We start from the raw sequence: 27,708 nt of genomic DNA, 5'->3' as shown, positions 1-27,708 counted from the left end.
GAGACAATGGAATCGAAAAGATGTTGTCTTGAATGAAATTTTTGCTTACTCGATAGCGGTTGAAATGACATACGATGAAAATGATGTAGAGCCAAATACAGTTGATGAATGTCGCCGTAGAAAAGATTGGCCAAAATGGAAAGAGGCAATTCAAGCAGAATTGAGATCACTTGAAAAACGTGAAGTATTCGGTCAAATAACCCAAATACCAAAAGGTGTAAAACCAGTTGGGTACAAATGGGTATTCGTGAGAAAACGAAATGAGAAAAATGAGGTTACTAGATATAAGGCAAGATTAGTAGCCCAAGGCTTCTCGCAAATGCCAGGGATTGATTATGATGAGACATATTCTCCAGTAGTCGATGCAACTACACTAAGATTTCTGATATTTATATGAAAGTTCCTGAAGGACTAAAACTACCAGAAAATTGCATGCCCGAAGAGATGTTCTCAATAAAATTGAGAAAATCACTCTATGGGTTAAAACAATCTGGAAGAATGTGGTATAATCGTCTTAGTGAATACCTATTGAAAGAAGGATTCAAAAATAATCAAATCAGTCCCTGTGTTTTCATTAAGCGATCTAAATCAGGATTCGCGATCATTGCTGTATATGTCGATGATTTGAACATTATCGAAACTCCTAGAGAACTTGAAGCAACTGCAAAATACTTGATGAAAGAATTTGAGATGAAAGATCTCGGGAAGACAAAATTTTGCCTTGGCCTGCAAATGGAACATCTAAGAAATGGGATTTTTGTCCATCAATCAAACTATACAGAAAAAATCCTGAAACATTTTTTCATGGACAAAGCCCACCCAATAAGTTCTCCAATGGTAGTGCGTTCCCTGAATGAGAAAGATGATCCATTCAGACCACGAGAAGAAAACGAGGTGATTCTTGGTCCTGAAGTACCATATCTAAGTGCAATTGGTGCTTTAATGTACTTGGCTAACAATACTCGACCTGACATAGCTTTTTCAGTAAACTTGTTAGCTAGATACAGCAATGCACCAACCAAGAGACATTGGAATGGAGTCAGACACTTATTACGTTATCTTCGAGGAACACAAGATCTCGGATTATTCTATCAGTCAAGACCCAATGCGTCACTCATTGGATATGCAGATGCTGGCTACCTCTCAGACCCACAAAAGGCTAAGTCTCAATCCGGATATGTATTCACTTATGGAGGTACTGCAATATCTTGGAAATCTACAAAGCAGACTTTGACGGCCACATCATCAAATCATGCAGAATTAATTGCTCTTTATGAAGCTGGAAGGGAATGTGTATGGCTAAGGTCAATGATCAAGAATATCCAAGAAGAATGCGGGATGGAAACAATAACAACAAATCCAACTATCATCTACGAAGACAATACTGCATGCATCACCCAAGTAAGCGAAGGGTACATCAAAGGAGACAGAACTAAACATTTATCACCAAAGCTCTTTTTCACTCATGACCTCCAAAAGGAAGGGACGATCAACATTCGACAAATCCAATCATGTGAGAATCTTGCAGATTTATTCACCAAATCCCTTCCGGCGAAGAAATTTGAAGAATTAGTCCGAAAAATTGGAATGCGTCATCTTCATGATATATGCTAGATTCAGGGGGAGTATTATATGCACTGCACTCTTTTTCCCCTTCGATCAGGTTTTTATCCCACTGGGTTTTTCCTGACAAGGTTTTTAATGAGGCAGTTGATTTTAAGCATATAAAGATACATAATAGTTATACTCTTTCCCTAGTTACGGATTATTCCCACAGGATTTTTCCTAACAAAGATTCTTAATAAGATAACGTCTATTATGAATTATAAATGGACATTCAAGGGGGAGTGTTAAGAAACAGTGAATTGGAAAATTTCACTGTTCAAGCATAGTGAATGTCATGCCATGCATTTACTGCATGTTAGGAAAGTTTCGTCTGCGCAGAAATCGTTAAAAATGTAATGTTAAAAACAGTATACTTTTGCCTATAAATACCGATGTAAGAAATCAGTTCTTCACATCAATGCAATACAATACTCTCTGATATATTTGCATAACTTCTCTCTCTATTTCTCACAACATGGATATATATTTGCAATCATATACTTTCCCCATTTTTTTTATTGTAACAATTAAATTTTTACTATTCACCCAACCACCATCCTTTTACTATCTATTGTGATTTTTAGGTAAACAAAAATATACTCATGTGAGATCTTGTTAGAGATGTATCCATATATACTTTCAAAATATCAAATTTTTATAAATTTTTACTCAAAAGTATTTAAAAATATTAATAAGTAAAGGGTATAAGAACAACTTTTACGACCGTTTCGGGGCCATTCCGTGGCGACACGACAAAATAATAAATTGGTCGTTTGGTGGCATTCTGGGGCAATTCAGATGGTGAAAACACCCGAAATGCATTAAAAGTCGTGTTGCACCCCATATGAAGGTTTTTCGGCAAGAATATTACCGGACCCAAAAAAGCCCTAAAACGGTCAAAATTGAAGACTATATAAGTCATGATTTTAGATGTCCCCACGAGCTGTGCACTGAATGCTATGGGATGCCTCGAGGGGACATGGGATGGTATATTAAGGACTTACACGACTTTTGAACGAGTATAAGAACAACTTTTACGATCGTTTCCGGGACATTCCGTGGGTACACTATAAAATCATAAATGGGTGGTTTGATGACATTCTGGAGCAATTCAGATGGTGCGAAGCACCGGGGATGCATTATAACTCGTGCCGCATCTCATAGGAAGGTTTTAGGAGAAAAATATGACCGGGTCCAGAGGAGTCCTAAAACGGTCAAAATTGACGGCTATAATTCACTGTTTTAGACGTCTCCGGAACCCGTGCACCGAATGCCGTGAGATGCCTCGAGGGGACATGGGATGGTATCATGGTATATTAAGGACTTCCACGACTTTGAACGAGAATAAGAACAACTTTTACGACCGTTTCGGGGTCATTCCGTGACTGCACCACAAAATCATAAATGGGTAGTTTGATGGCATTTTGGGGCAATTCAGATGGTGCGAAACACCCGTAATGCATTATAAGTCTTGTCGTACCCCCATAAAATATGCAGTATCAAATATGAATACTTAATTATTACAATAGAAAAAGAACGGATAAACTATCAAATATAAAAACGTGAAACTTGTACATTATTATTTTAATCCGATAGGTGAAGACTAGGATTGTTTAATGTCCCTTTCTCCTTATTTCTGTCGGAGTAATTAAAGTTGATTAGGAAAGAGGAATACAAACAATTTGCAACCTGCCAATTGCCAAATGTTGAGTTGGTGAAGTACATGCACATTTTTCCATCTTCGTTAGAAAAGAAGCATAATTTAAGTAACCACTGTCCACTAAGGCACTAAGCTGGTACTAGTTGCATCAGTGACCTACTCTCAGAATTCCACGCACTATAGGGAATAGTCTCTCTTCCAAAATGGTCACAGCGGTTAACAGGAAGAATTATGTTTGCAATTCCTCCGGTAATTATCCTCTTTTGCTGCTCTCTTTTTTCTCTTCTATCTCATGAATTGCTCCCTTCTCATTGTCTTGCTTGTTCATCTTATGTACAGTTTTTTTTGTTTGTTTAAAATTCTTTCTAATATGCAAATTACACCTTATCCTAAACAATCCTTTTACCAATTGTTTATAACTGAAAATGTTCTCAAGTATAACAAAAATTATATTTGGTTATCATAGTGAAAAAAATCCAACTCTTTGAGTTACCATTGATATTCCCCATAATGAACTGTTTTTTAAGATGCTTATCAATAAATAATTAGAGGTGGGCATGGGCTGGGCTAGCACGTGGCCGAACCCATTGTCTGCTATGTGGGATGTGGGCCTGTCACGGTCAGAATATTTCATTTCAGGCCTGCATCGGCACGAGCTCGTTTAGATGGCCCGTGGGTCGAACTCCCCTTATTCCTTTTTTTAAGCCTAAAACTCTCAAAAATCCAAAAACAACATAAAACACATGCTAGGCCGGCCCGCTGGCCTGTAGACAAAATCTGAAAATTTCAGGCCCGCCCCTCACGGGCTCGGGCTTGGTCGGCCCATTGTTTCCCAAGCCCGTGAACAGGCCCGGTCCATGCCCAAGTCTACCTATCATATCATGATTCTCACTCCTTCTGTACTATATAAAAATCAATACCATAATAGGACTTTAAGATAACACTAGAAAAAAATGCAAGAAGCTCCTTCTTTAATCAATAAGACTAGTTCTATAATAAGCAAACATAAGATTTCATTAGTTCAATAGGTAAGATTTTGACGTAGGCAGATTGGCGGAGAAGTTCGAAAAGGATTTGCGACAAAAAGCCTGAACTGTTTTGCGGAAAATGGGTCGACGGAGTTCGATTGACTATTGTGATACCTTTTCGAAAGCGGGACGGCCCAACGAGTCAAACATTATTAGGTCAATGTTTGGAGGCAGTTTTTGACTTTTTAATAATATCACAGAGTTTATACTATTTTCTGGTGGATTCCAGAGTTTTACAGATTTATCGCTTGTAAATCTGTGTGTTCTTGATTCGAGAATTGCGCTTGCTTTTCTCCATTGATTCCGACTGCGTCAGATTTATTTCAAGTCATGGTAAAATCAGTAGGGTGATCTATTATTTAAGCTACAAAGGGAGTGAACAATGATGAATTATCTCTGTATGATTTTCAGCTTTGATTTTTCTGGTGATCGTTGTGGGTTGCGTGGCATGGGCTTATCAGGCCATTCGCCCTCCTCCACCAAATATCTGTGGATCTCCTGGAGGCCCTCCGATCACCGCGCCTCGAATCAAGTTAAGGGATGGAAGGCATTTGGCCTACAAAGAGTATGGTGTCCCCAAAGATGAAGCAAAGCACAAGTTTATTTTTGTCCATGGCTTTGATTCCTGCAGACATCATGCTGCTATTGCCACAGAACTCTCTCCTGTATGAATTTTATTACACTCCTTAGTTCTGTAGCTTAATTGATTGTACTTAGTTTGTGTTACTCATTTCTGAAAATATTTACATTGTTCTTGCATATATGTTATTGCTTCTCAGGGTTTATTTGAGAGCTTAAGCATATACATAGTATCATTTGACAGACCAGGGTATGGAGAAAGCGATCCGCATCCGGAGAGAACACCTAAGAGCACTGTTTTAGATATGGAGGAGCTTGCTGATCAGCTGAACCTTGGATCAAAATTTTATGTCATTGGGTTCTCAATGGGTGGACAAATCATTTGGGGATGCCTAAAATACATTCCACATAGGTATGATCTTATCAGAATTAGTTCACAGTTTGTTTGGCATCATATGTGGAGAATCTAGTTTTTGGCTTTCTAGTGTTGATCTTCTTACATACAATATTGTGGTTCAACCTATGTTCACTTATTTAAGGAAAATTAACTTTAAATAATTTCAAATTACAAAGTAAGCTTCAATGAGTTCAGATACGTCAAAACCAGTCGAATACAACACACTCATAGGGTGATTGGTCACTTTTGAATTACTGATTGCACTATTCCTCTGTTCTTTTTGGTTTCAAGTCTGGAGCTTTTAGTTCATATAGATACTAAATAAGCTTCTTGTCTATTTTCCATAATTAACGCGACTTGTATATGTATAAAGAAATAAAAGTTCATTATATTGTCAAGCGAAAGCCTGATTTTAGTTTTTAATAAATGGAAACTCGAGACTGGTTGATGATACAAATTTAGCTATTTTTTGTGGTGGTTATGGTATTCTTATCTTTGAAATTTATGCTAATAGGCTCGCTGGAGCTACATTGTTATCACCAGCTTTCCACTTCTGGTTAACCAAGTTACCTGCAAACATCACCAAAGAAGTGTCAGGCAGAGCGAGTATATGGGATGTGTTGTCTGGTACTGTGCCGTACTATCTACCATGGCTAACTTATTGGTGGCAAACTCAAAAACTTTTCCCAACTTCAAGTGTCATTGCTCACAGTGATAATCTCTTTTCTGATCAAGACAAAGAACTCGCGCACAAATTTGAGAGGAAAGACTACACGGTACAATAACTCTTCAATTTCTACCTTAGATTTCTTAATGACTTGATCATACATTTGTATGGTTGCACCTACAGAGATGCTGATGTAGTTAGTATGTAGCATCTGCATACATACTGTTTATACTTTCATATGCATAAATGAAGTATGTGATCCTTAAACTGATGCGAGTGCTAGATTGTGACAGAAAGTGATAACTATAGGGGAAAAAATGGTAATAATCTCAATTATGGTCGGTCTTCCCATAATAATTCCAACCACAGGAAAAATGTCTTAAACTGGTTCAGTGACTTGAAAAAACTGATTCAGAATGTCAAGTGATATACAAAGCTCTAACTAAATATGTATTGTGTTGAAATCAGTTTTGTATCATTGATAGAACTAATAAGTGTAGTGTGAGCCAGAGCATTTCATTTTCTTTTGTTTTCCTTCTTTTTATGTCCAATTTGCTATCCTATGTAAGAACAGGCTCCGGTCAGACAACAAGGGGAATATGAATCCATCCACCGAGACATGATCGTTGGGTTTGGGAAACTATGGGAATTTGATCCATTGGAACTTACAAATCCATTCCCAAACAATGAAGGTAAAGTTCATCTATGGCAAGGCGACGATGATAAACTAGTGTCTGTCGAGCTGCAGCGTTACACAGCTCAAAGATTGCCTTGGATTAACTATCATGAGATACAAGGTGCTGGACATTTGTTCCCATTTGCTCCTGGAATGAGTGATGCTATTATTAAAGCTCAGTTATCTGTTGAAAAGTGAGAATTAGCTAGCAGCTTTGAGCTGTTCATCAATGTGCAACTTCATTGCACAAAAAGAAATCAAGAAGGGTGTGTTCTCCAATCTATTGTTTAATGGAAGTATCTGTACCAAAGGTATATTAGCTGAATCAATCTGCAATAAGTTGATTATATAGAGGAAATATTGAAAAGATATCATAATGTCTAACTTTTTGCACATGATCGAGTTATCTCTGTTATATAAGTCAAGAGAAGCTAAGGTGTTTCCTATGAAAAGACTTGTATATTTTTAACTTAAAACATAAAAACAACCTATTTGGAATATCTCATTCATATCCTGATTTATAATTATGCAAAGTTCTAAAAATAGAAAACTAACATAACAAAGTTTAAGATTGCCATTATAAGATAACTTAGAATGAGGAAACTAACATAGTTACATAACAAAGAAATTTTCCAACAACTGTAAAGCCGAAAATTACAAAGTTTTCTTTTACTTAAATATTCAATAACAACATAAAAGAACATAAATTAAAAATTAATAAAATTACCGAAAAAGAAAGAGTATAACTCATCTTTTTATTTTTCGATTTGATGATTGTCGTAGTCAAGATGTTATTCAAGTGAAATAGTTAAACCTGATGAGAAATAGTTAAACATAGACCAACGATCTTATTTTCACTTTTAATCCTATGTTTTGTAAAAATAAATGGTAAGTATGAAGTACATATTTATTTTTCGCATTAATATTAATGTTTTTTACGATGATAAATATCAATTTAATACTAATATATTGTTATATGCATTGCGTGGATACGAGATTAGTATATACATAATACATCATTCGACTTTCCACCTTTGAAGTACCCTATTTTACACCATTTGGCTTATTATTTTCCACCTTTTGACAAATCAAACAAAGAATAATAGTGAATACGCTTTTTTTTGTGGAAAAATATTTCTATCCAACCAAACTCTCCATTTGTGTAGCAATAAAAGAACAAAGAAAAGGTTCAAGCTAAACATAAGTGATTTCCTTTTTTTTTCTACTTTTAGGAGAGAATAAAATTTTGTTTTGAAACATGAGATTAATCTAATATATTAAATGGACACACGTGAACCGCAGTCAGATCATAGAGGATGAAACTTTTATGGGAGAGAAATTTGTTTCAAAACATGAGATTAATCTAATAGATTAAATGGACGCACGTGGACCGTGGTAAGATCAGAGAGGATGAAACTTTTAGGGGAGAAATTTTTTCGAAACATGAGATTAATCTAATAGATCAAATGGACACATGTGGACCCGGTCATATCAGCTATGATGAAAGAAGGAAAAAAAAGGTTATTGGGACTGAGATAAAGCAAGTAATCAAAAGAACGTAGAAATCCATAATCAAACACTGAGGGTAAATATAAAAATCTCATACATACTTCACCATGAATAATTCTGTTATATACTATATATCATCCAACAATTTAAAATTATCATGTATCGCTTAATTTCTTTAAAGTTCATCATATAACTTTAGTGCCTAAAGATGTGTTATGCTTTTATTAAGAAACAAGGCAAATAACCAAGCTTATTTAATGTAATTAGTTGATGATTTACCTTGTAACTTTAAGATCATAAGGTCGAATCCTTCTAATTGCAGCACTTAAGGTTGTAGAGGTTCCCCTTACCTTCCCCCTACCCTCACGTGTCCGATCCATAAATACTAGATTGCGCACCATACAATTAAAGTCTAAATATCATATGATCCTTCCCCTTACCATTAACATAAAAAAATCTAGACACAACTTACAAGTTACTCCCTTCGTCCCATAATATAGTGTTTGTTTCATTTTTACACGGTCTCCAAGACGTAACTTTAACCTATAATATCTTCAAAATTCTGTATTAATAAAAAAGGGATATTCCATTTGGTACCATTGAATTTTTGGCTTTTCCATTTGGTACCACTGTTATTTTAAAATTCCACATGATACCACTCTAATTTAATATTAATCTTTATCATACCATTTTTTAAGTAAAATGTTAGTTAATGGTTAAACAAGAGTACAATTTTGTTTGTGTTTGCATGTTTCTATTTGCAATTGCAAAAATTTAATAAATTAAGATTTTAGGGTGTCGTTTTAACCCTTAAATCTCTAACTTTCAGTCAAAATTTTCATAAAAATAATCATAATATTCTATGTCTTTTTATTGTCAAATATGACCTCAACTTTGACCTTAACGACTAAAATGATTATTAAAACCTTAACGCAAATTAAAACATGTACTCCCTCCGTTTCCTAAAGATCTTCCCACTTACTGTTCCTACAGATACCAAGAAAATTCAAGTTGTGTGGGGCATGGTGTGAGTAAAGTAGGAGAGAGAAAGGGGTTAAAATAGATAAACAAATAAAAAGGGGTTAAAGTAGGAGAGAGAAAGGGAGTAAAATTGAATTAATAATATAATGGTGGACCATATGATAGTGACATGAGAGGGTAAATAGGGAAATTTGTTTTGCCAAATTAGGAATAAAGCAAAAGAGGGAAGATCTTTTGGAAACACCCTTAAACGGAAAGAGGGAAGATCTTTAGGAAACAGAGGGAGTACATCGAAGTAAAACTCTAGCCTATTCTAACTTAAATTAACACTTTACTTAGTTGAATGTTATAATAGAGAATAAAATCAAATTATATTGGTACCATGTGGAATATCTGAAAAATAATGGTACCAAAAGGAAAAGCTAGAAGTATAATGGTACCAAATGGAATAAAGTTGATATTATGAAATTATACATTGAGACGAATCTAACAAGATCTCACATGAATATGTTTTTTATATGTACAAATGAGAATGTTCGGTCGAAGATTTTAAAGTTTGACCCACCAAAAATGAAGTAGGCACTATATTATGGTACGGACAGAGTACAACTTAGGCTATGTTTAGTTCACCTGAAATTTTCTAATCTGAACTTATCTGATCTGATCTGAACTTATTTTTTCTGATCTGATCTGATCTGAACTAATCTAATCTGATCTGAACTGATCTGATTTACAAGATCTTATCTTTTAGATTTTTCTCAATATATAAGAAAAAATATAGTCATGTGGGGTCTTGTTTGATTCGTCTTAATGAGTACTTTATTAATATTCAATTATTATAATTTTTACTAATATGTAATGAAAGATATTTAATAGTAATAATGATCTTTAAATATAAGCATGATCTGAACTGATCTGATCTGAACTTATTTTTTATAATATAACCTAATCTAATTAGATCTAAAATAAGCAAAAATAACGTGAACTAAAGATAGCCTTACAACTACAAGCTGCAGCTGAAACACACACACGAGTCACTAGTCTCACTACCTAACCACGACAAACCAGCCAGTCAGCCACACCAGTCACCACGCACACTCAACAAGAAATTCAGGCAAACCGCAAAGGCCAAAGGTTAGACATTTCCGATTTCGGCGGCTACAAGTTACAACCAAACACCTTTGACTTATACTTACTTGTGCACTGCTTGAGTTGTTGGCTCATTTCCAAATCTCAAATCCGACCATTCTCCTCCCACCATCTCCTTTGTCTTGGGAGTTGCAACAATTATTTATAGAGAACTAGAGAAAAGGAACGAAAAGTGTGTGTGGATCTTCTTAGTTCTTGGTCCAAAACAATGGCTTCTGGAGGTCCTGTTAAGCGGGTTTCTGCTGCTTCTGCCAGGGCCCACACTCGTAAATCCACTTCTAAATCCTCTTCTTTTGGTAACTCTCTTTCTTTTTTACTTCTTTCATTTATCTTTATGGAATTTATGCTGTTTTTCAATTTCTATTGTTTTTGTATCATGGGTTGCTTCTTTCTATTGATATCATTTTTGATCTCTATAATCATCAAAAAATACTTGAGCTTTTTCTCTTAAAAATGTTAGCTGATTGATGATTTTGAATGTACATGAGATGAGGTTTGATGGGCTTTTTAATTTTTGTTTTGGAAATGTGTTCTAAGAGTGAAAAAGCAGATTGCCCATTTTTTAAGTTGATGATACCTTATGGAGTAGATTGTAACTAGAGTGAGAATTCAAGTGAGGATTGACTCATTCTTTACTAGAATTAGTCTAAGGAAGTCGTTTGATTACTCGGATCCGTGTTTCGTAATGATATTCCATGATTAGAACAATATATTTCATTGTGAATTGAGACAAAGAGGGTTTGGATCTCTCTTTGAAGATCTTGTTTTTCGCTTGTAGTTCCGTTCCGTGCACCATTGAGCCATGTTAAGTGAGTGAGTTTAAGGAATGAGATATGGGTGGGATTTGGATTTGATTTGGAATGCTTTTTGTTCCAATTTCATATGGGAAATTGTTGGAACTTCATTCATATTGTTGTTTCCGGGTTTCTGAATTGACTATTTGGTTTCTTTGTTACAATGTATTATCAGAATAGTCTGCTAGAATGTGTAATCACTTAGACACTTACCTCGTTGATGGTTCAACAAATAGGTAGAATTTGATTCCTTGAGTATGGAGAGTGTCTTTCTGAACTGTGGGAGTAAAATTGACAACCAACACTTATTAAATATACTCACATCATCAACACGGTGCCTTTCGCCATTTTCATGCTGTTGTTGGATTGTGTTCAGCCTTGGGTCTCTAATTGCAAAGAAGCTAAAATTAATTTTAGAACAAATAATAAGATTCTTTACTTGTAGTCCGTCTATTTCCAGAGCACAAGGAGTTTTCCTAAGCTGAATTTCTTACGTACGTCAAAAAAACGGAGCAATTCCTCTGAAACTCTGATGACGTACTGAAGTAGACAAGTAGTAATATTATGGATTAAAGGCAGTATTGTGGCTTCATCTGCTTAACTAAATATTCCATGATGAACCTCAAAATACAGGTCAACCAGCCAAAAGTACCTACAAGAACTCCAAAGATATTAAGTTCAACCTACCATAAAAAAGAATATAGCATGAGGTTGGGTATCGGTAGAGCGTAGCCATGCTATAAACAGAGCAAACTAACTCTTAGACTATCTTCAAATAATTCATTTTCTATGGGTATCACTGGCAGCCGACAGGTGCTTTAGGCCAATTCTTATACTGTGAGTAAGAGTCTTAGTCACATTATAATGATACACATAGACACATGAAATTATTTGAAGATATGAATTTTCTCATACTTTTAAATTTCCAACTTTCATAGCTTCCCCCTTGACTGAAATCTGTAGTATCTGAACAAACTATCAAAAAATTTCAGGCTTGTTTAAGAAACTACTTCTACTCAGCATTGTTGGTCTCTTGGCATGGGCTTATCAAGCGACTCGCCCTCCTCCCCCAAAAATTTGTGGAAGCTCAGATGGTCCTCCTATTACAGCACCAAGAATTAAGCTAAATGACGGGAGGCATTTGGCCTACAAAGAGCATGGTGTGCCAAAAGATGAAGCAAAGTACAAATTCGTCTACATCCATGGCTTTGACTCCTGTCGGCATCATGCTGTAGTTGCCAACCATCTTTCTCCGGTAAATAATTAAAGCTTTGCTCTATTTTCCTTTTTTTTGGGAGGGGGGGGGGGTGATATGCAGAACCTATTTTCAGACTTGTAATATCAAACCTGTGTTTTTTACTTTTCCTAGGAAACAGTTGAAAGTTTAGGAACTTATATTGTGGCAATCGACCGGCCTGGATATGGAGAAAGTGATCCAAATCCAAATTGGACCGCAAAGAGCATTGCATCAGATGTAGAGGAGTTTGCTGATAAGTTGGGACTTGGAAAGAAGTTTTATCTAATTGGCTTTTCCATGGGTGGTCAAGCAATGTGGAGCTGCCTCAAGTATATTCCACATAGGTACTGATGGATTAATATGTGCATATGAAGTATTGTTTGGTAGCTTTTGGCTACTTATTCTGATGAACTTCCTATTGTTTCATGAAGTAATTTTAAACAAATGTGTACGCTGATAGGGTTGCAGGAGTAACAATATTAGCTCCAGTTGTCAACTACTGGTGGTCAGGTTTACCCGCTAACCTTTCTGCTGAAGCCTACAACAAACAGCTTCAACGAGATAGGTGGGCGTTGCGGGTTGCTCACTATGCACCATGGTTGATTTATTGGTGGAATACACAAACATTGTTCCCTCGTTTGAGTGTGATTGATCATATTCCCGAAATCTTCTCACGTCACGACAAAGAAATTGTTGCACAATATGCAAATGATGACGCGGTATGGCTCTTTAATCATAGGAGAATGTCCAATTTTAATGATCTCTTTCACTACATGTTACAAAGTATGTGTCTGTCTGTGTGTAAGCATGTCTGTTTTTGTTTGTGTGTATCTATCCTTTTATGAAAACATTAATCTTCTATCTTCAAAAAGTGCTTCATAATTAGAGGAAAAACAATCTAACTGATAGGTAGGGTGAAATAAACCCCATTTAAATTTGTGGGCTTGCACAAGCCCTATAAATGTTCACTGTAATGATGTTAACTTATGCCACTATTCGCTTTTAATTGTTACAAATGGACTGGGCGACCGGTAATTGCTTCAGTTGGCATTTGCATTTTCTTTTTCTGCGTTAAGTTTCATTCTGATTTCTGACAAGAGGAAAAGACCAGAATGTGGTAATTTCAAAATGTTCTGTTTCCTGTATTATGTGTACATGTTCATGAAATATTATGAAAATTTTGGTCTTGTAATGAATGGAGGAAGTCTATTAATGCGCATCTTTATTATTTTCTTGTGAATTCTCACTTAAAAAAATCTTAGCTGATGGATTTTGTGCCATTTAAGATCCTTTATTTGTTTCATCGTCATTTTTCCAAAAAAACGGATGTATATCAACCTAGGCATCATATTTGAGTAATATTAGTTCATATCTGTAATCACTCCTATTGTTCCTTATTGTTGTCTTTCTTTTAATGACTTCCCATCAGACTCCCGTGAGACAGCAAGGAGAATATGAATCCCTCCACCGCGATTTGGTTGTAGGGTTCGGAAAATGGGAATTTGATCCAACTGAGCTCACAAATCCATTCCCAAACAACGAGGGGACTGTCCACCTCTGGCAAGGTGATGAAGATATACTTGTCCCTGTCACATTGCAACGTTGTGTTGTTGAAAAGCTTCCATGGATTCACTACCATGAACTACCCGGTAAGGGACACATGTTCCCCTACGCAAAGGGCATGGCCGACACCATTATCAAGACACAACTCTCTCTTGAAAACTAGCATATTCAACTCAGATACATACCCAGTAATAGCAGGTAAGCTACTTATTCAAACATAATACTCCCCAGTTTTCCATACATAACGTAATCTATTGGCTTTTGTTGAGTTTTATCATTGTAATAGTGAATTGTACTCAGGGGATTTTCATAAATCATGCTTTACAGTTTTGCTTCTCTTTTCATTGTTTATTCCTAATTGTAAGTTGTGGTTGTTAATTAGGTATAGAACTTTTCTATGGAATTACAGTCGGATTTTTGTGAAGCTCTTATTGCTTGTCATTGTCTTATATATTTATCTAGAAGATTTGAAAACTATAGTTATTGTTGATAGAGTATAAATCTATTCCTAAGGCCTCAACGATCAACTTAAGCTTTTGGTTGAGTTGGTCTTTTGACATGGTATCTAGAGCCAGCGTGACAAAAAGGTACGGGTTCGAATCTCATCCACCCCTCATTTCTCAGTGGAATATTTAGCGCCAGGTATGAGGGAGACCGCGTGATAGAGTATAAATCTATTCCTGGGGCCTCAACGACCAGCTTAAGCTTTTGGTTGAGTTGGTCCTTTGACAATTGTTTCATCTTTTCTCTTTATTGTGATGCTAACCTAAGAGCTACTAGCTTACAATGTATTTGTAAGTGTTATAACAAGGGATTCTGGGAACAAACTTGAGGAAAAATAATTTCTAAGGTATGTGTGAAATGATGCATATCAACAATCACAGAGAAATCAATACACTCCACGTTAATCAATTAAAAACATGGAATTTGATATGACACTTTATTAGGGTTATATGTTAACATGCGTGTGTTGGCTTCTCCAATGGTTCTCCCCAACTTTAATCAATTGAGAATGTAATGACCATCAAATTTCAGCGATTGGGTATGACACTTTACTAGGGATATATCAATGTGTTTGGACTTATCCTCAAATTGATCTCTGCAACATTGTTCAATTAAATAAATGGGAGGATCAGAATCATAAATAGTCTAATAAGATGTGTTTTAGCCCTTACATTTTGGTTATATTAGGAAAATATGTAAGGAGCTCTTCTATTAAATTAATTTACTAGAAAGTTTATCATTCAATTAAGCCATTCATGAACCATGATATTAAAGCTTCTGTAAGCAGCAGCATTGTACATTTTTCTATAACGAGAGGATGATTGCTAGGAATGGCAATGGGTCGGATTTGGACCAGATTATGTTAATCCGACTCCACCTTACAAGAAGTCGGATTTTAAATCTGGGTCCGAGTTCGAGTCCAACATCCGACTCTGAAAATCCGAACATCCGACTCCGAATACGACCCGACTTAAAATCCGAACATTCGATTCCGAACCCGATCCGACTTTCCGCCTAATTCTATAATAGAAAAATCTTCTACAATACAATAATCTAGTCATTATAATTTTTTTATAATAATCATATGAAAATCTTATACAGTACAAACAATCTAAATATTACTATTATTTTTAACAATCATTTATTCAATGAGAAAATCTTATATAATATAATTTTTTGAAAGACGAAGTCAGATTATACATACATAATACATTAATATAAATAAGAAAAAAGATTAATAAAGTCTGAGTCGGATTCGGGTGTCGGATTTTTTAATGAGATCCGACTCCGACCCTCCTCCGACTCGGAATTGGACTTTTTAAACGGAGTCAAATTCAGATTATTTTTTTGTCAGAGTTAGCTCGGATTTTTTCCTTTGAATCGGAGCGGACTAGGGTCGGATTCGGACTTGATTGTCATCCCTAATGATGGCATTGACGTGGTACACACGTGATTTTGGAGCCTTTTTTTTTCTGCTTAAGCAACAGGATTACAGGAGTAATGCTTACAGCGCAAAACTATAGTAGTAATTATGAATGTTCATAATTTTGTATCCCACTTTTCCCGCTTCTGAGCTAAGTAGTACTTAGTCGTTTGTCAAGACTCTTACCTTAGATCTTAGAGTTCTCGGATTTTAATCTTGTTTTTTTTTTTTTTGACATGAATTTTAATTTATTAATATGATGTCATACGACATCTACAATAGAAGTCAGATTTTAAAAAATACAGATTAAATTGAAAGAAACTTAATTCTAATATGGCAAAACCACGATCGTTGTGTAGAAATAACTCTTCTAAATACTCCCTTTTACATCGTTGTCTGATGCAGTCTTCTACGAGCGGGTCTAATGATCTGATGTAGTTTTAATCTAGAACTAGAGTTAATTCAACCAATTGTCGTGAAGTACTGACTACCGCTGCTGTTAGAAACTGACAGAATGCAATGGCAAAAGAACAAGATTTCAAGACTGTGCCGTGGTAGGAGACCACTGACTTGAAAGCAATTACCGCCCGACAACGGTGGTAATCGATCTGGCCGAAACGCTCTCCAAGGTTAACACAGTAGCCTAGACTGCCATCACTAGCAGAATAGACTTAGGAGAAAAGCACGAAACTTAGGAAAAGAGAGAGAAGAGAAGGAAGATAAGAGTGTTTTTTTGTGTCTTGAACTAAGCAGAAGCACTGATTTTATAGGAGAAAAGCAGGCAGTAAATGAGAGAATATAAAGAGATTGCCATCAATTATGTAACGGTCAAACCGTTCCAAATCTCCAACAATCACACACGCGCTCAGCCCGGGTCCAAAAAGTTATTTAAGTTAAGTTTATTCCCAAAAGCCCAAAGTCCAAAGCCATGGCTCGGTCCGGGCAGGCGGCGCGCGCGTTTTATAGCAAGCCCAAACCAAACATGGCATCCAACCACAAAAGCATCTCAAGTACCAACTCAATAATAGGAAGGAGGAAGGGAATATAAAAACAAGGAGACATTCCATCCCACAAGCAATGTGGGACAATAGAATAAAAGAAGTTAAGGCTTTTCAAGCCTTAACTCCAACAGCTGCGATCCATTACAAAATCATATAAAAAATCAACCTTCAACTGGAAAAGGGCCCAAACTCTAGTAACATACTTATAAACCAAACTAATACATCCATCGTGAAGAGCTTGATTACAAAATCCATAAAGGAGACTAAAGTCATGACACAGATGAGACTCACTAAAAATTGCGAAAAAAAAACTAAAAAAGCAAGAAGATAAATTAGAAACTGCAAAAAGGAGAGAAAGAATGGCTTACCATGGAAGAAAACATCCATGCCAACTCCTCTAGAGGGTTTTTTTGTGAAAATAGGAGAGGGAGAAGAGTGGAAGGTATGGCGGCTAGGGTTTTTCTGTTTGAATCTTGTTAAATATGGTGTTTCTGAGCGCAAATCTACTTACTTTCTTCCCTGCTCTCAAGACTTTTCTCAAAGATGTAACCCTGAGAGTTGAGGTCTAAACGATAGAAATGGTCTTTCTCCTTACTATATAATAAATAAATGATATAATTACTCGAGACTTAACTCGGGCCTATAAATTAATTATTAAGATTAATAGGTAATATTAGGCACAAAAAAGGTTTAGTGATTAGTCTATAATCCACAACTCATTAAGTCCATCAAGTGGCAAACACAAGTATAGGCGTATTCTTGGGCCCGACCCAAAGGAAAAGGATAAGGGATTGTCACCTAAGCACTTGTCTATCTTTCCCATTGGCTTGACTACAAATACTCCTTGTTAGAGCAATTTCAATGGTAGAGCAAAATGTAAGTTGGCTTAGAGTGCCACCTAGGTTTTTCTAGCTAACTCAACTTTAAGCCAAAACTCTCGCAATGGTTAGCCAGTATACTTGTTGCTTGAGAAGGTCCCACTTGAAAAAGATAATTTTTTTTATAGAGAAGAATATAGAAATTGTTTATCAAAATTTTCACATGTGTCCGCAACTTTAGCTCAAGCAAATTGACTAGACAATGGTTGATCCAAAAATTTGGATCATCAATTATTTTAATATTTTCTCTCTCTTCCACCTCACTTATAATCTATCATTAATTTTTATGCTTTTTTTACCTACAATGGATGATCTACAATTTTGGGCTTTTTAACCATTGGATTGCGTTTCTTAATGTCAATAGATTGTTGCCAACTCACCATGCATGGGGCCTACCAATTATTTTCTTTCATGAGCTTTAACTAAGATCCAACAATGATCAGATCAATGTAATGATCTGATCATCCTTATCTCTCTCGTAATTCTTTATAATATTTTTCTCCCTCTCTTCTCATGATCTAGCTTGTAGATCATCCAATGGGTTCATTTTAAGTTAAGCTAGATTGGCTAGTAAATGAAATTTCAGCTACTCACTCCAATAATTGGGCTACTTGCTTAACTTTTTTTTATTTGCTAGCAAGTCCCTAATGCTCACCATTAAAGTTGCTCTCATGCTCCTGTGCAAATACTCACAAAATTGACAAACTTCATGCTTGTATAAGATCATTATTTGACTTAAGCATAGAAGTGGGTTTCCTCGAAAGATCCTACAAGTTTTCTTTGTTACTCATTGTTTGTTATGCCATCTAAATTGTAAGGAGATGTAATACATTTTTTTCCACTCCCTTACAACATCCACACACTTCTCTTAGTGGTCAAAGTTGTATATGAATAAAGCAGGAAAGTTAGAGCGTTGGAAGTAAAAAAAAAAAAAAAAAGAGGAAACATCTTAACAAGTCCCAAATACTAATCCACCGGGATAAGACTTTTACTTCAAGTCTTAAAACATTTTCATACTAGAATTTTTTACATGCGATGCGTGCTTGAATTTTTTTCGAAACAAAAACTCGATTTTCTTCGGCATAAGAGTCAAAATTTGAACATTAGACATACGAAGTATAAATTTTTTTAGTTGCAAAATTTGATTGGTTTAGTTTATGTCACTTAAGTCTCTCACCATTCTTTTTGTTTTTTTAACTTTTCAAATTTAAATTCTATGAACAAAATATAAATTTTTATTGAATTTATTTATGATTTCTAATATTATAATTTTTTTAGTTGATTTTTTAATTAAATACAGTACTTCATAAATTGTAAAGCAAGTGGACACTTTGTTTTCAAATCAATTTTTTCATAGGTTGTAGTTTGTTAGTGAATTTTTAAGTTTTTGTAAAGTTTTCTCATTTTAGTGATTTGCATAACGTAAATTTATGCAATTTCATGAATTTAGTTGACTTGTGAGTGATTGTTATAATTATATTTTTGGTATTTTTGTTTGAATCCCCCTTTGATTTGTAAGTGAATTTGTAATTTAGAATGGGAAAGGGGTAACATAGTCTTTTTATTCGGGGACATCATAGCTCCTCCCTTCCCTTGTATAATCTCTATTATATAATAGTTTGTATGTTAATTTTAAATTTTAATAAATTTTCCTGATTATTTGAGTGATTTGCGTGATTTTTATAACGTGATTTTCTCAATTGTATGAGTGATTTGTAAAGTTTCTTCTTTTAAGTGATTTATGAGTGATTTGTGAGTGAGTGTTGTAAATTAATTTTCGGTAGTTTTCTTTGAGTGTCGATTTTGATTTTGACATTCCTTTTGTAATTTAGAAAGGGAAGGGGGGGGGGGAATAAGCATTTCAAAAGAGGACACCATTACTCCCCCCTTCCCTTATATAATAGAGATAAGAAGTTTGATAAAAGCTTAGAGGTTTGCATTGTCATACATGTCATAAAGTAAATTAAATATATATTACAAACTCAATTAAATTTATACAAGAACGCGACAACTGAAGATAACAAGAACTGATTATAAAAATTTACTGAGTAGATACATAGTAATGGTAAAGAACAAAGGAATAAATATTTAAATATGGGCGAGGCTTTTAATGGGCCTAAGAAAGCCATGGCCCCTGCTAGCCGGACCGTACCTATAATATATAAGAGACCTAAATATATAAAAATTAGGAATTCTAGTAAAGTGACCCCTCACAATGTAATAGTAAAAAAAAGGAAGTATATAATACTTGACCCTCCACCTAAACCTAGTCCAGCTTCGCCCCTGAACTGAACTGAACTGAAATTAACTGAACTAAACTGAAATTAACTAAACTGAACTGAAATTAACGTGTTAGGAAATGGGTGGTATATTGTTTGATTAATGCTGAATAAGTCAATGAAATAATAAGAATGAGAAGAATGATAAAGAAAATAAACAAGAAGAACACAAAGATTTACGTGGTTCTGTCAAAATAGACTTATGTCCACATGTGGGGGACTCAAGAGCTTCTTCACTATAATGGAGAAAACACAAAGAGATTATACAAGGAGTCCTGAAATTCTAATGGCTTAAAGTGTGTGTCAAACAATGATCACCAAGAGAGTCGTTTTATAACATAAGAAAACCCTAATAAAACCTAGAATAGTATATCGGTATAACTCTAATAACGACTTAAAAACTTAGGATCAAAAACAATATAAAAAACCCACGAAAACGCTTCGCCCGGTTGACTGGGCCAAACCGCCATGTCGGGAGCCGAGACGAAATTCCAATTTCGTTAATTCTTCGTAAAACAGCCATAACTTTCTCGTTTCTCAATGAAATTGGGCATATCACATGTCGTTGAAAAGCTCTTGTAACAAGCTATGACCTCCAATTTGATTCACATTAAAAAAAATTATATATTGAGATATATGTGCATTCAAAGTCAGCCTAATACCATTTTCACAAGATTTCAAGTTATAAATAACTGAATTGAAAATAAGTCTAAAAGAATATGGCCTAAATTTAATTTAGGTTAGGTTTATATTATGTGATTAAATAGTTTGGTTTATGAAAATAAGTAATGGACTTTTGTAATATAAGCAATAAAAAAATTCCATTTTAAATTTCAAACTATGTTTCACTTATTCTTAGGACTGACAATCAGGTCGGGTTGGGTCAATTTCATGTTGACCTGATTTATATTTCACTTTACTTACCCCTAACACAAACCCGACCTGATTCTAATTTCAGGTTGAAAATCATAACCCATATGCGACCTTTTCGATTTCAGGTTGACCCGAAACCAACCCAATATGACCTGAAATGAAATTCAACTATACACGCTAAGTTATGAAAGTATAGGTTAATGACTTGAAATGAATTTTAGGTAATCAAGAATGGGCTTGGCCCAATACAAATAAGGGCCTGTTCTCCCCAACTTATTTTCAGTTCAGGTCATTTCAATTCAATTCAGTTCAGCTTAGCTCAGTTCAGTTCAGTTCAGTTCAGCTCAGCTTAACTCCATTCTTTTATAACCATTTTGTTAAATATTATTATTATATTAGTCTAATTTATTTTACTAATTCTTCTTCTTCTTCTTCTTCTTCTTCTTCTTCTTCTTCTTCTTCTTCTTCTTCTTCTTCTTATTATTATTATTATTATTATTATTATTATTATTATTATTATTATTATTATTATTATTATTATTATTATTATTATTATTATTAAGTACTATTATTATTATTATTATTCCTATATATTATTTTGTTTATTATAGCTTTACTCATTATTATTACTATTATTATTAGGAGGAATATGGTTTAGGTCAAAAGCACAAATAAAACTCACGTTTTTAGCCCATAAACACATCAAATCGCGTCAAAGCGGGTTATGATGAAATTTTGCACGGTCCGACCCAATCATTAGTTTTATTACTAAATATTGTTATATTATTAAATCTAATTATTAAAATAGTAATATTAATTTACTTCTTAGATATTATTGTTATTACATTATCATCATTAAGTATTAATTATCATTATCAAGTATTAATATATTAATAAAAATAATATAATAATAATTATTATTAATTATCATTAATTATTATTATTATTAATTTATGAATATTAATATTATTAATTTATAATTATCATTTAAAAATATCCAAAAATACTACTATTATTATTCATTATTATTACTTATCATTATAATAATTATTTAATATTCATATTATTATTATTTAAATATTAATTATATATTTATTACATTCAATCTAATTCAATTCCGCTCACTTCAGTCGAGCTCAGTTCAGTTCACCTGTTTTATGCCGAAGAGAACAGGCCCTAAGAATAACAAAGATAGGCTGTGTAAGTTATGAAAGTCTGGGTCAATTTTAGGTTGATCCGGCCTGAAAATAACCTAACTTTTAAATCAGGTTATTCGGGTTATTTTCAGGTTCATAAGATCAACCCGAACCTAACCCATTATATTTTCAGGTCGGGTTAGGTCGACCCATTTTTTATTTCAGGTCAAAAATCTCAACCCAAACCCGAAATTTATTCAAGTCGGATTATCAGGTTGGATCAACTTTTACTAGCCCTACTTATTTTTCCATTTCCTTAAAAGAAAAGTGTGTCAATAAAGGGAGGAAGTATATCTAAGATCAACATGATTGAATTTTCTATTTAAATAGCTACCTACCTATTGTATATGGGTAGGGAGGAAGTATATGTTGTTTATGACTTGAAATCTTGTGAATGGCATAAGGCTGATTTTGAATGCACAAATCTCTCAATATATAAATGGTTTTGATGTGATTCAAATTGGAGGTGATAGCTTGTTCAAAGAGCTTTCCAACGATAGGTCATATTCCCAGTTTCGTTGAGAAACAAGAAAGTTACGCCCGTTTTACGAAGAACTGCAGAGAGCGTATCGCAACTCGCGACAGCCATCGTGGCTCGCGACAGACACCGCGGCTCGCGATTTGCGAGACGAGTTTCCGAATCATTTTTTTAGGGTTTTGTGCGGAGTATATACTAGGATTTTTTTGTGCGGGGTTCCTTATGTTATAAAAGAACCCTCTTAGTGCTCATTATTTATACACAACTTATGAAACACTTTTAGGCTCTAGAATTTAGGACTCTTTGTATTATTCTCTCTAGTTTTTTCTCGATTATAGTGAAGAAGCTCCAATCCCCCACCTGTGGGCGTAGGTCAAATTTGACTGAACCATGTAAATTCTTGTGTTGTTTGTTTGTTCATATTTATTGTTTTCTCATCTTTATTATTCCATTGATTTTGTTCCACATTAAGTCAAATACAACACTCTGTTTCCTAACAGTATATCTTATCATTAATTAGTTTGTTTTTTTTTTGTTTTTTTTGGAGGTACATGAGGCACTAGTGGATCCCTATCTCAGGGAAATTAACCACCAGGAACCTAAAACTAGTAGAATCCCTATCTCAGTGAGAGACTACTAGATAACTAAATTACAAGAAAAAAGAAAAGGAAAAACTAGTTCTAGCTTCTCAAGGAAGCTATATAGTCAAATTTCGCAAATAAGCAGCAACCCCACAGTGGTGGAGGAGGCGGCTCACTCGCTTCAGCTTCAAATCGCCAGATCTGGAACACGAGATCGTTGTCCAGGTCCTTTTGGTGGCAGGGACTATGAGGGGCGAATGATCAACCACCTAACACGGCACCAACAAGATCAGGGATGAGTCGGTGGTGGCGGTGGATCAGATTTTAAGCATTTCGGAGCCAAGCCCGGTATGAAGGATGAGTCGCTTCAGATCTGACCATATGGTCTCCTCGTTTCGGTTGCTGAGCCACCAGCGGCGGCGATCGGATTCGATGTCGGCGACATTGAACTGAGCAGACGTTCGCTTCTTTGCAGCGGACGAATATTCATCGGATGAGGAGGCAGAGTAGGGGTGGTTAAGGATGAGAGAGACTATGAAAAGAGGCGGTGGATAAGGCTGGTGAGAGAAGCTCGGAAACCTCCACCAACCAGGGAGTTGAAGAGCCGTTGTCCGGGATAAATCGGAGCAAATAACCACCGATGGCGGAGCGTTGAGCAGATCCGGCGAAGGAACCGGCCAAAAGCAGATGGCCTGCCTAAAACCATCAATTAAGAAGGAGATGATGGAGAAGAAGGAAACTAGGGGCGGTAGAGAGGCGAATTCAGAGGCAGTGGGAGGGCTGATTAGAGGCAAATACAACACTCTGTTTCCTAACAGTATATCTTATCATTAGTTTGTTAGCATAAGATATTAGTACGTATTATCTAGCTTATGTAGTTATCACCTTAAAAAAAAGCTTTTGTAAATCTTATCTTTATCTTTTTAATCTTCTAGTTAATATCCTATGTAACTTTAGTTTAGTAGTGCTGCATAAATAGTTGACGTGATTAATGGCAAAACTCAAGCTTTCTCAAATCTCACAATTATACGAGAGTGATATTCAATGGCTGAAACCAAGACCATGCAAGTGCACAACAATGATGAGGAAGAAGATCGATTAAGTTTACTTGACGACACTATGCTCACAAAAAATGTCTCTCCTGCCAATCGATTCCGCCATCACCACCTCCGTCTTATACAGCAGATGGCGCAACCTTCACTAGTGGAAAAAGCCCATCTGATGCGGTCAAAATCGGGCTTACAGATGCGGTCTGGTCCGCATCAGATGGGCACACAACAGCTAGCAAACAAATCTGATGCGGTTAACCGCATCAGTATAGTGAGAATCTGATGCGGTTCTTAACATGACCGCATCATATTGTGAGGTTTTTGAAAAAAAAATAAGTTACAATAGAGCAGGCCAACAGCGAAACAAAACAGCAACCAATTTATAACACCCACAAGCAAGATGAACCAAATTGAAAACGAAAAATGAAAATTGGAAACAAAATTAAAGTAAAAACGAAATATTATTAAACAAGTAAACTATACTAATCTATACATACATAATAACTAATCTATACTAATCGAAAGACAAAAAATGGAAATATTAAACGATTCTATACATAATAACGACATTACTTGGGAACAAAATTAAAATGAAAATTAAATAACTAAACTATACTTAAAACTGAAAAATAAAAATAAAAAACTGACAATCGAAAAATGTTGAACAATATAATTAAAATTGAAAATCGAAAATAAATTAATAAATCAAACAAAATAACAAATCTGAACCTTAAATTACATGCAAAATTACATTCATCATCTTCGTCTCTTCGTCTTCCTCTTCGTTTTCGTCTATTCATTTTCGTCTCATCGTGCGATGCGGTGGCGATGGTGGTTTGTGAAGCGATGGGTGGTGAAGCGGCGAAGAAGGAGAAGGTAGTGAAGCAACGAAGATGTGGTCGTGGTGGACGCAAATGGTGGTGGTGGTTCATTAGGGAGAAGGGAGTAGGGAGGAAAGAGAAAAAGTCGTCGTTCAGTAGCGAGAGAGGAGAGAAAATTTGAAATGTTTAAGGTTAGGGTTATAAAGGAGGGGTTGGGTTGGGGTTAGAGAGAAATGGGCGCCACAAGAGAATTGAGCCTCGATCTGGGACGCTGGGGTTTTTTTAGGATTTAATAAGGCTAAAATCTGATGCGGTCTCTAAACCGCATCAGATTTAAGAAAATCGCAATAGTTTTTTTTAATCTGATGCGGTTTTTTAGGACCGCATCAGATACTTTTGCCAAATTTTCCCTCCCATTTTTTGGTTGCTTTTCGGATGCGGTTTTACAAAACCGCATCTGTTACTAAGTGACATATAAGGTTTTTTCCACTAGTGCTTTGGACTGCAGTCACCTCTTTCACTTTCATCTCTTCATGTAGACAAACCTCAGAAAAAATCATCACTAATCTTCCTCACATATTACAACAGCTCACCTCCCTAAACCCCCGCGTTTTCAATCTTCACCTGCAATCTGGATTCTCTAACTTAAGTGAAACTGAATTCGCAGAATCATGCTTTCGTGAAATTTGTCGTCGAAATGTGGAGGAAATCAGTATCCTGGCTCGTTCGGGCCACAACTTACGCTCCCATTCAATCACCTGCTTTTTTGTTTAGAACTCAATCTTTAGTAACTTTGGAACTATCAGGTGGGTATGATATTATTATTAGTTTGGATAGAAAATTTGATGTTCAACTTCCTAAATTAAAGAAGCTTCTTTTGCGCTCTCTTCCTAATGAGTCCGTCTTTGGAAAACGTTATATATCCGAATTTCATAACTATTAAGAAAACACTAACTGTGAATCAGAATACCATAACTAAGAGCCAAAAATATGTAACTAATTATTAAAATTCCTTAACTAGTTGGAAAATTATAGCCATAACTTGAAAATGACAAAAAAGTAAATCTAAATCCTAATTTGATTTGAGCATCATCAATTAGACAGTCGTTGAACACAAACAACATGAAAAACACCATAATGAGCTCATAATCTAAAAATAGAACTCGCAAAATCAAATTCACCACCATAACACTCGATTTTCATTAACTAGACAACAATTAACTAAAAATCCAACTAAATCAATAATTAATCACAAAAATCAGCATGCATATTCTTCGCACATCAAAATGGAGTACAAAAATCAACTAAAACAAGTCTAAAATCATAATCAGAAAATCATCAACAACACATAAATTTCAGAAAAAGTAAGCGAATCGAATTCCCACCTAGACGAATTTCAGGATTAAGAGATCCTCTGTTCACTATGAAAACTAAACAGGATAGAGGAGAGAGAAAGTGAGCTTCGATCCAAAGCCACAAGTGTGATTGAAGTGAAGCACAAAGAAGATGAAGAAGAAGAATGTTGGTAGGTTGAGGAGAGAGAAAGTCAAAGGGTTTATCACCTCGGTGTCGCATCTCCATCTCTTTCCCCTAACTCAATGTTAAACTTGGGCGGTCTCACATTAGTGTTAACGTGAGACCGTCTTTTATAAGACTTTGCGCTTCCTAATATTCCTCCTTGGTTGGAGATCTTATGTACATCTTGCCCTACGTTGGAAGAATTAGATTTGAACTTCGACGTCTGCTTCTTTTGCGATGAGCTATATAAAAGGTATTTTTTTCTGTTTGAGGATAGAGTTGGATGTATATGAAGGTGATGATCCTCATGACATTTTCAAATTCTACATTGTTGCACCGAAATTGACGTGCCTTTTGTTAGTCTAGTATAAATACTAGATCAACTACAAGAGGGGGGTGAATTGTAGTTGGGGAGATTTTCAATCTTTTTGCAGAATTAAAACAAACTCGAAATTAGAAAGAGACAAGCACACGAGATTTTTACAAGGAAAACTTCCTAGGCCCAATAAGAAGAAAAACCTTGACCACGAGGGATTTTGACAAAAAACTCTCTTTTGTACAACCTAATATTGGACCTTCTTTGTTCCTCTAGGAACTTGTTTCAAGTCACCCTGTTCCCTCTGAACTCGTGACTTTTCTCACTTGGCTTCACTCGAAGTCTTTTCTTTCTCTTTCTCTTTCTCTTGAATACAAGATTTTGTTCTCTAAATCTCACTCACCCAACACTCGAAAGTATTACAAGAATAATCGCTTTGAAGAGTATGAAAACCGAAATAAACTTCCTTACAAAATAATACAATAAAATCTAGGAAGTTATTCGTTTATTCTTGTTCATCATTGAGCTATATATAGAAGATCACAACAACTCCTATTTTTGCTTCGAAGTGTCCCATGATCTATCCGTTGATGTAGCCATTTCATCCATGATCTTCTCCCACTAACTCCACATTCAAATCCACGTGCAATCAGCCATTACTTCCATATTCAGCGTGAAGTTTGTTGTTGAGGCTGAATATTTGGGAGTTAGTTAGATTTCCTGGATTCTAGGAACTGACTGGTCAAACAGTTTCTAGTCTCCTGGATTCTAGGAGCTGATTGGTCAGTCAGTTTCTAGTCTCCTGGATTCTATGAACTGCAGCCTGATGTGTGTTTTCTTCATTATAGCTCGGTTTGTTATTTCTTGTTTTCAACAGAATAATTCTTTTAACCGGTAGAATAATAACAAACGCATACTCCAACAAATATCATGAAAATTATTTTAA

The 27,708-nt window shown here is 35.3% G+C and overlaps 1 protein-coding gene across 2 annotated transcripts; it reads left to right on the top strand.

Moving 5' to 3' along the window:
• Nucleotides 1–3,369: 3,369 nt before the first annotated feature.
• On the top strand, nt 3,370–14,322 carry LOC104898374 (hypothetical protein). Of its 2 annotated transcripts, XM_048648185.2 has the most exons (9): nt 3,370–3,514; nt 4,705–4,958; nt 5,073–5,284; nt 5,784–6,045; nt 6,511–6,733; nt 12,137–12,300; nt 12,415–12,626; nt 12,743–13,001; nt 13,712–14,322. In XM_048648185.2, exons 1-9 carry the CDS (start codon nt 3,469–3,471, stop codon nt 14,006–14,008), a joined length of 1,929 nt encoding a protein of 642 aa, XP_048504142.1. In that variant the 5' UTR covers nt 3,370–3,468; the 3' UTR covers nt 14,009–14,322. The 2 variants fall into 2 exon arrangements, with proteins under 2 accessions (XP_048504142.1, XP_010683743.2); XM_010685441.4 differs by lacking the exons at nt 3,370–3,514; nt 4,705–4,958; nt 5,073–5,284; nt 5,784–6,045; nt 6,511–6,733 and adding an exon at nt 10,187–10,547 and having other exon boundaries at nt 12,038–12,300.
• The last annotated feature ends 13,386 nt before the right edge of the window (nt 14,323–27,708 follow it).

The sequence above is a fragment of the Beta vulgaris genome, chromosome 7 (genome assembly GCF_026745355.1).
Source record: "Beta vulgaris subsp. vulgaris cultivar EL10 chromosome 7, EL10.2, whole genome shotgun sequence".
NCBI lineage: Eukaryota > Viridiplantae > Streptophyta > Magnoliopsida > Caryophyllales > Amaranthaceae > Beta > Beta vulgaris.
The sequence above is the reverse complement of the archived record's forward strand: the minus strand, read 5'-3'. Positions and strand labels throughout refer to the sequence as shown.

Coding starts and splice junctions, on each gene's coding strand:
- LOC104898374 (XM_048648185.2), top strand. CDS start 3,469: ATGGTCACAGCGGTTAACAGGAAGAATTATGTTTGCAATTCCTCCG. Junction 3,515..4,704: donor TTATGTTTGCAATTCCTCCG/GTAATTATCCTC, acceptor TATGATTTTCAG/CTTTGATTTTTCTGGTGATC. Junction 6,734..12,136: donor TAACTATCATGAGATACAAG/GTGCTGGACATT, acceptor GTGGAAGCTCAG/ATGGTCCTCCTATTACAGCA.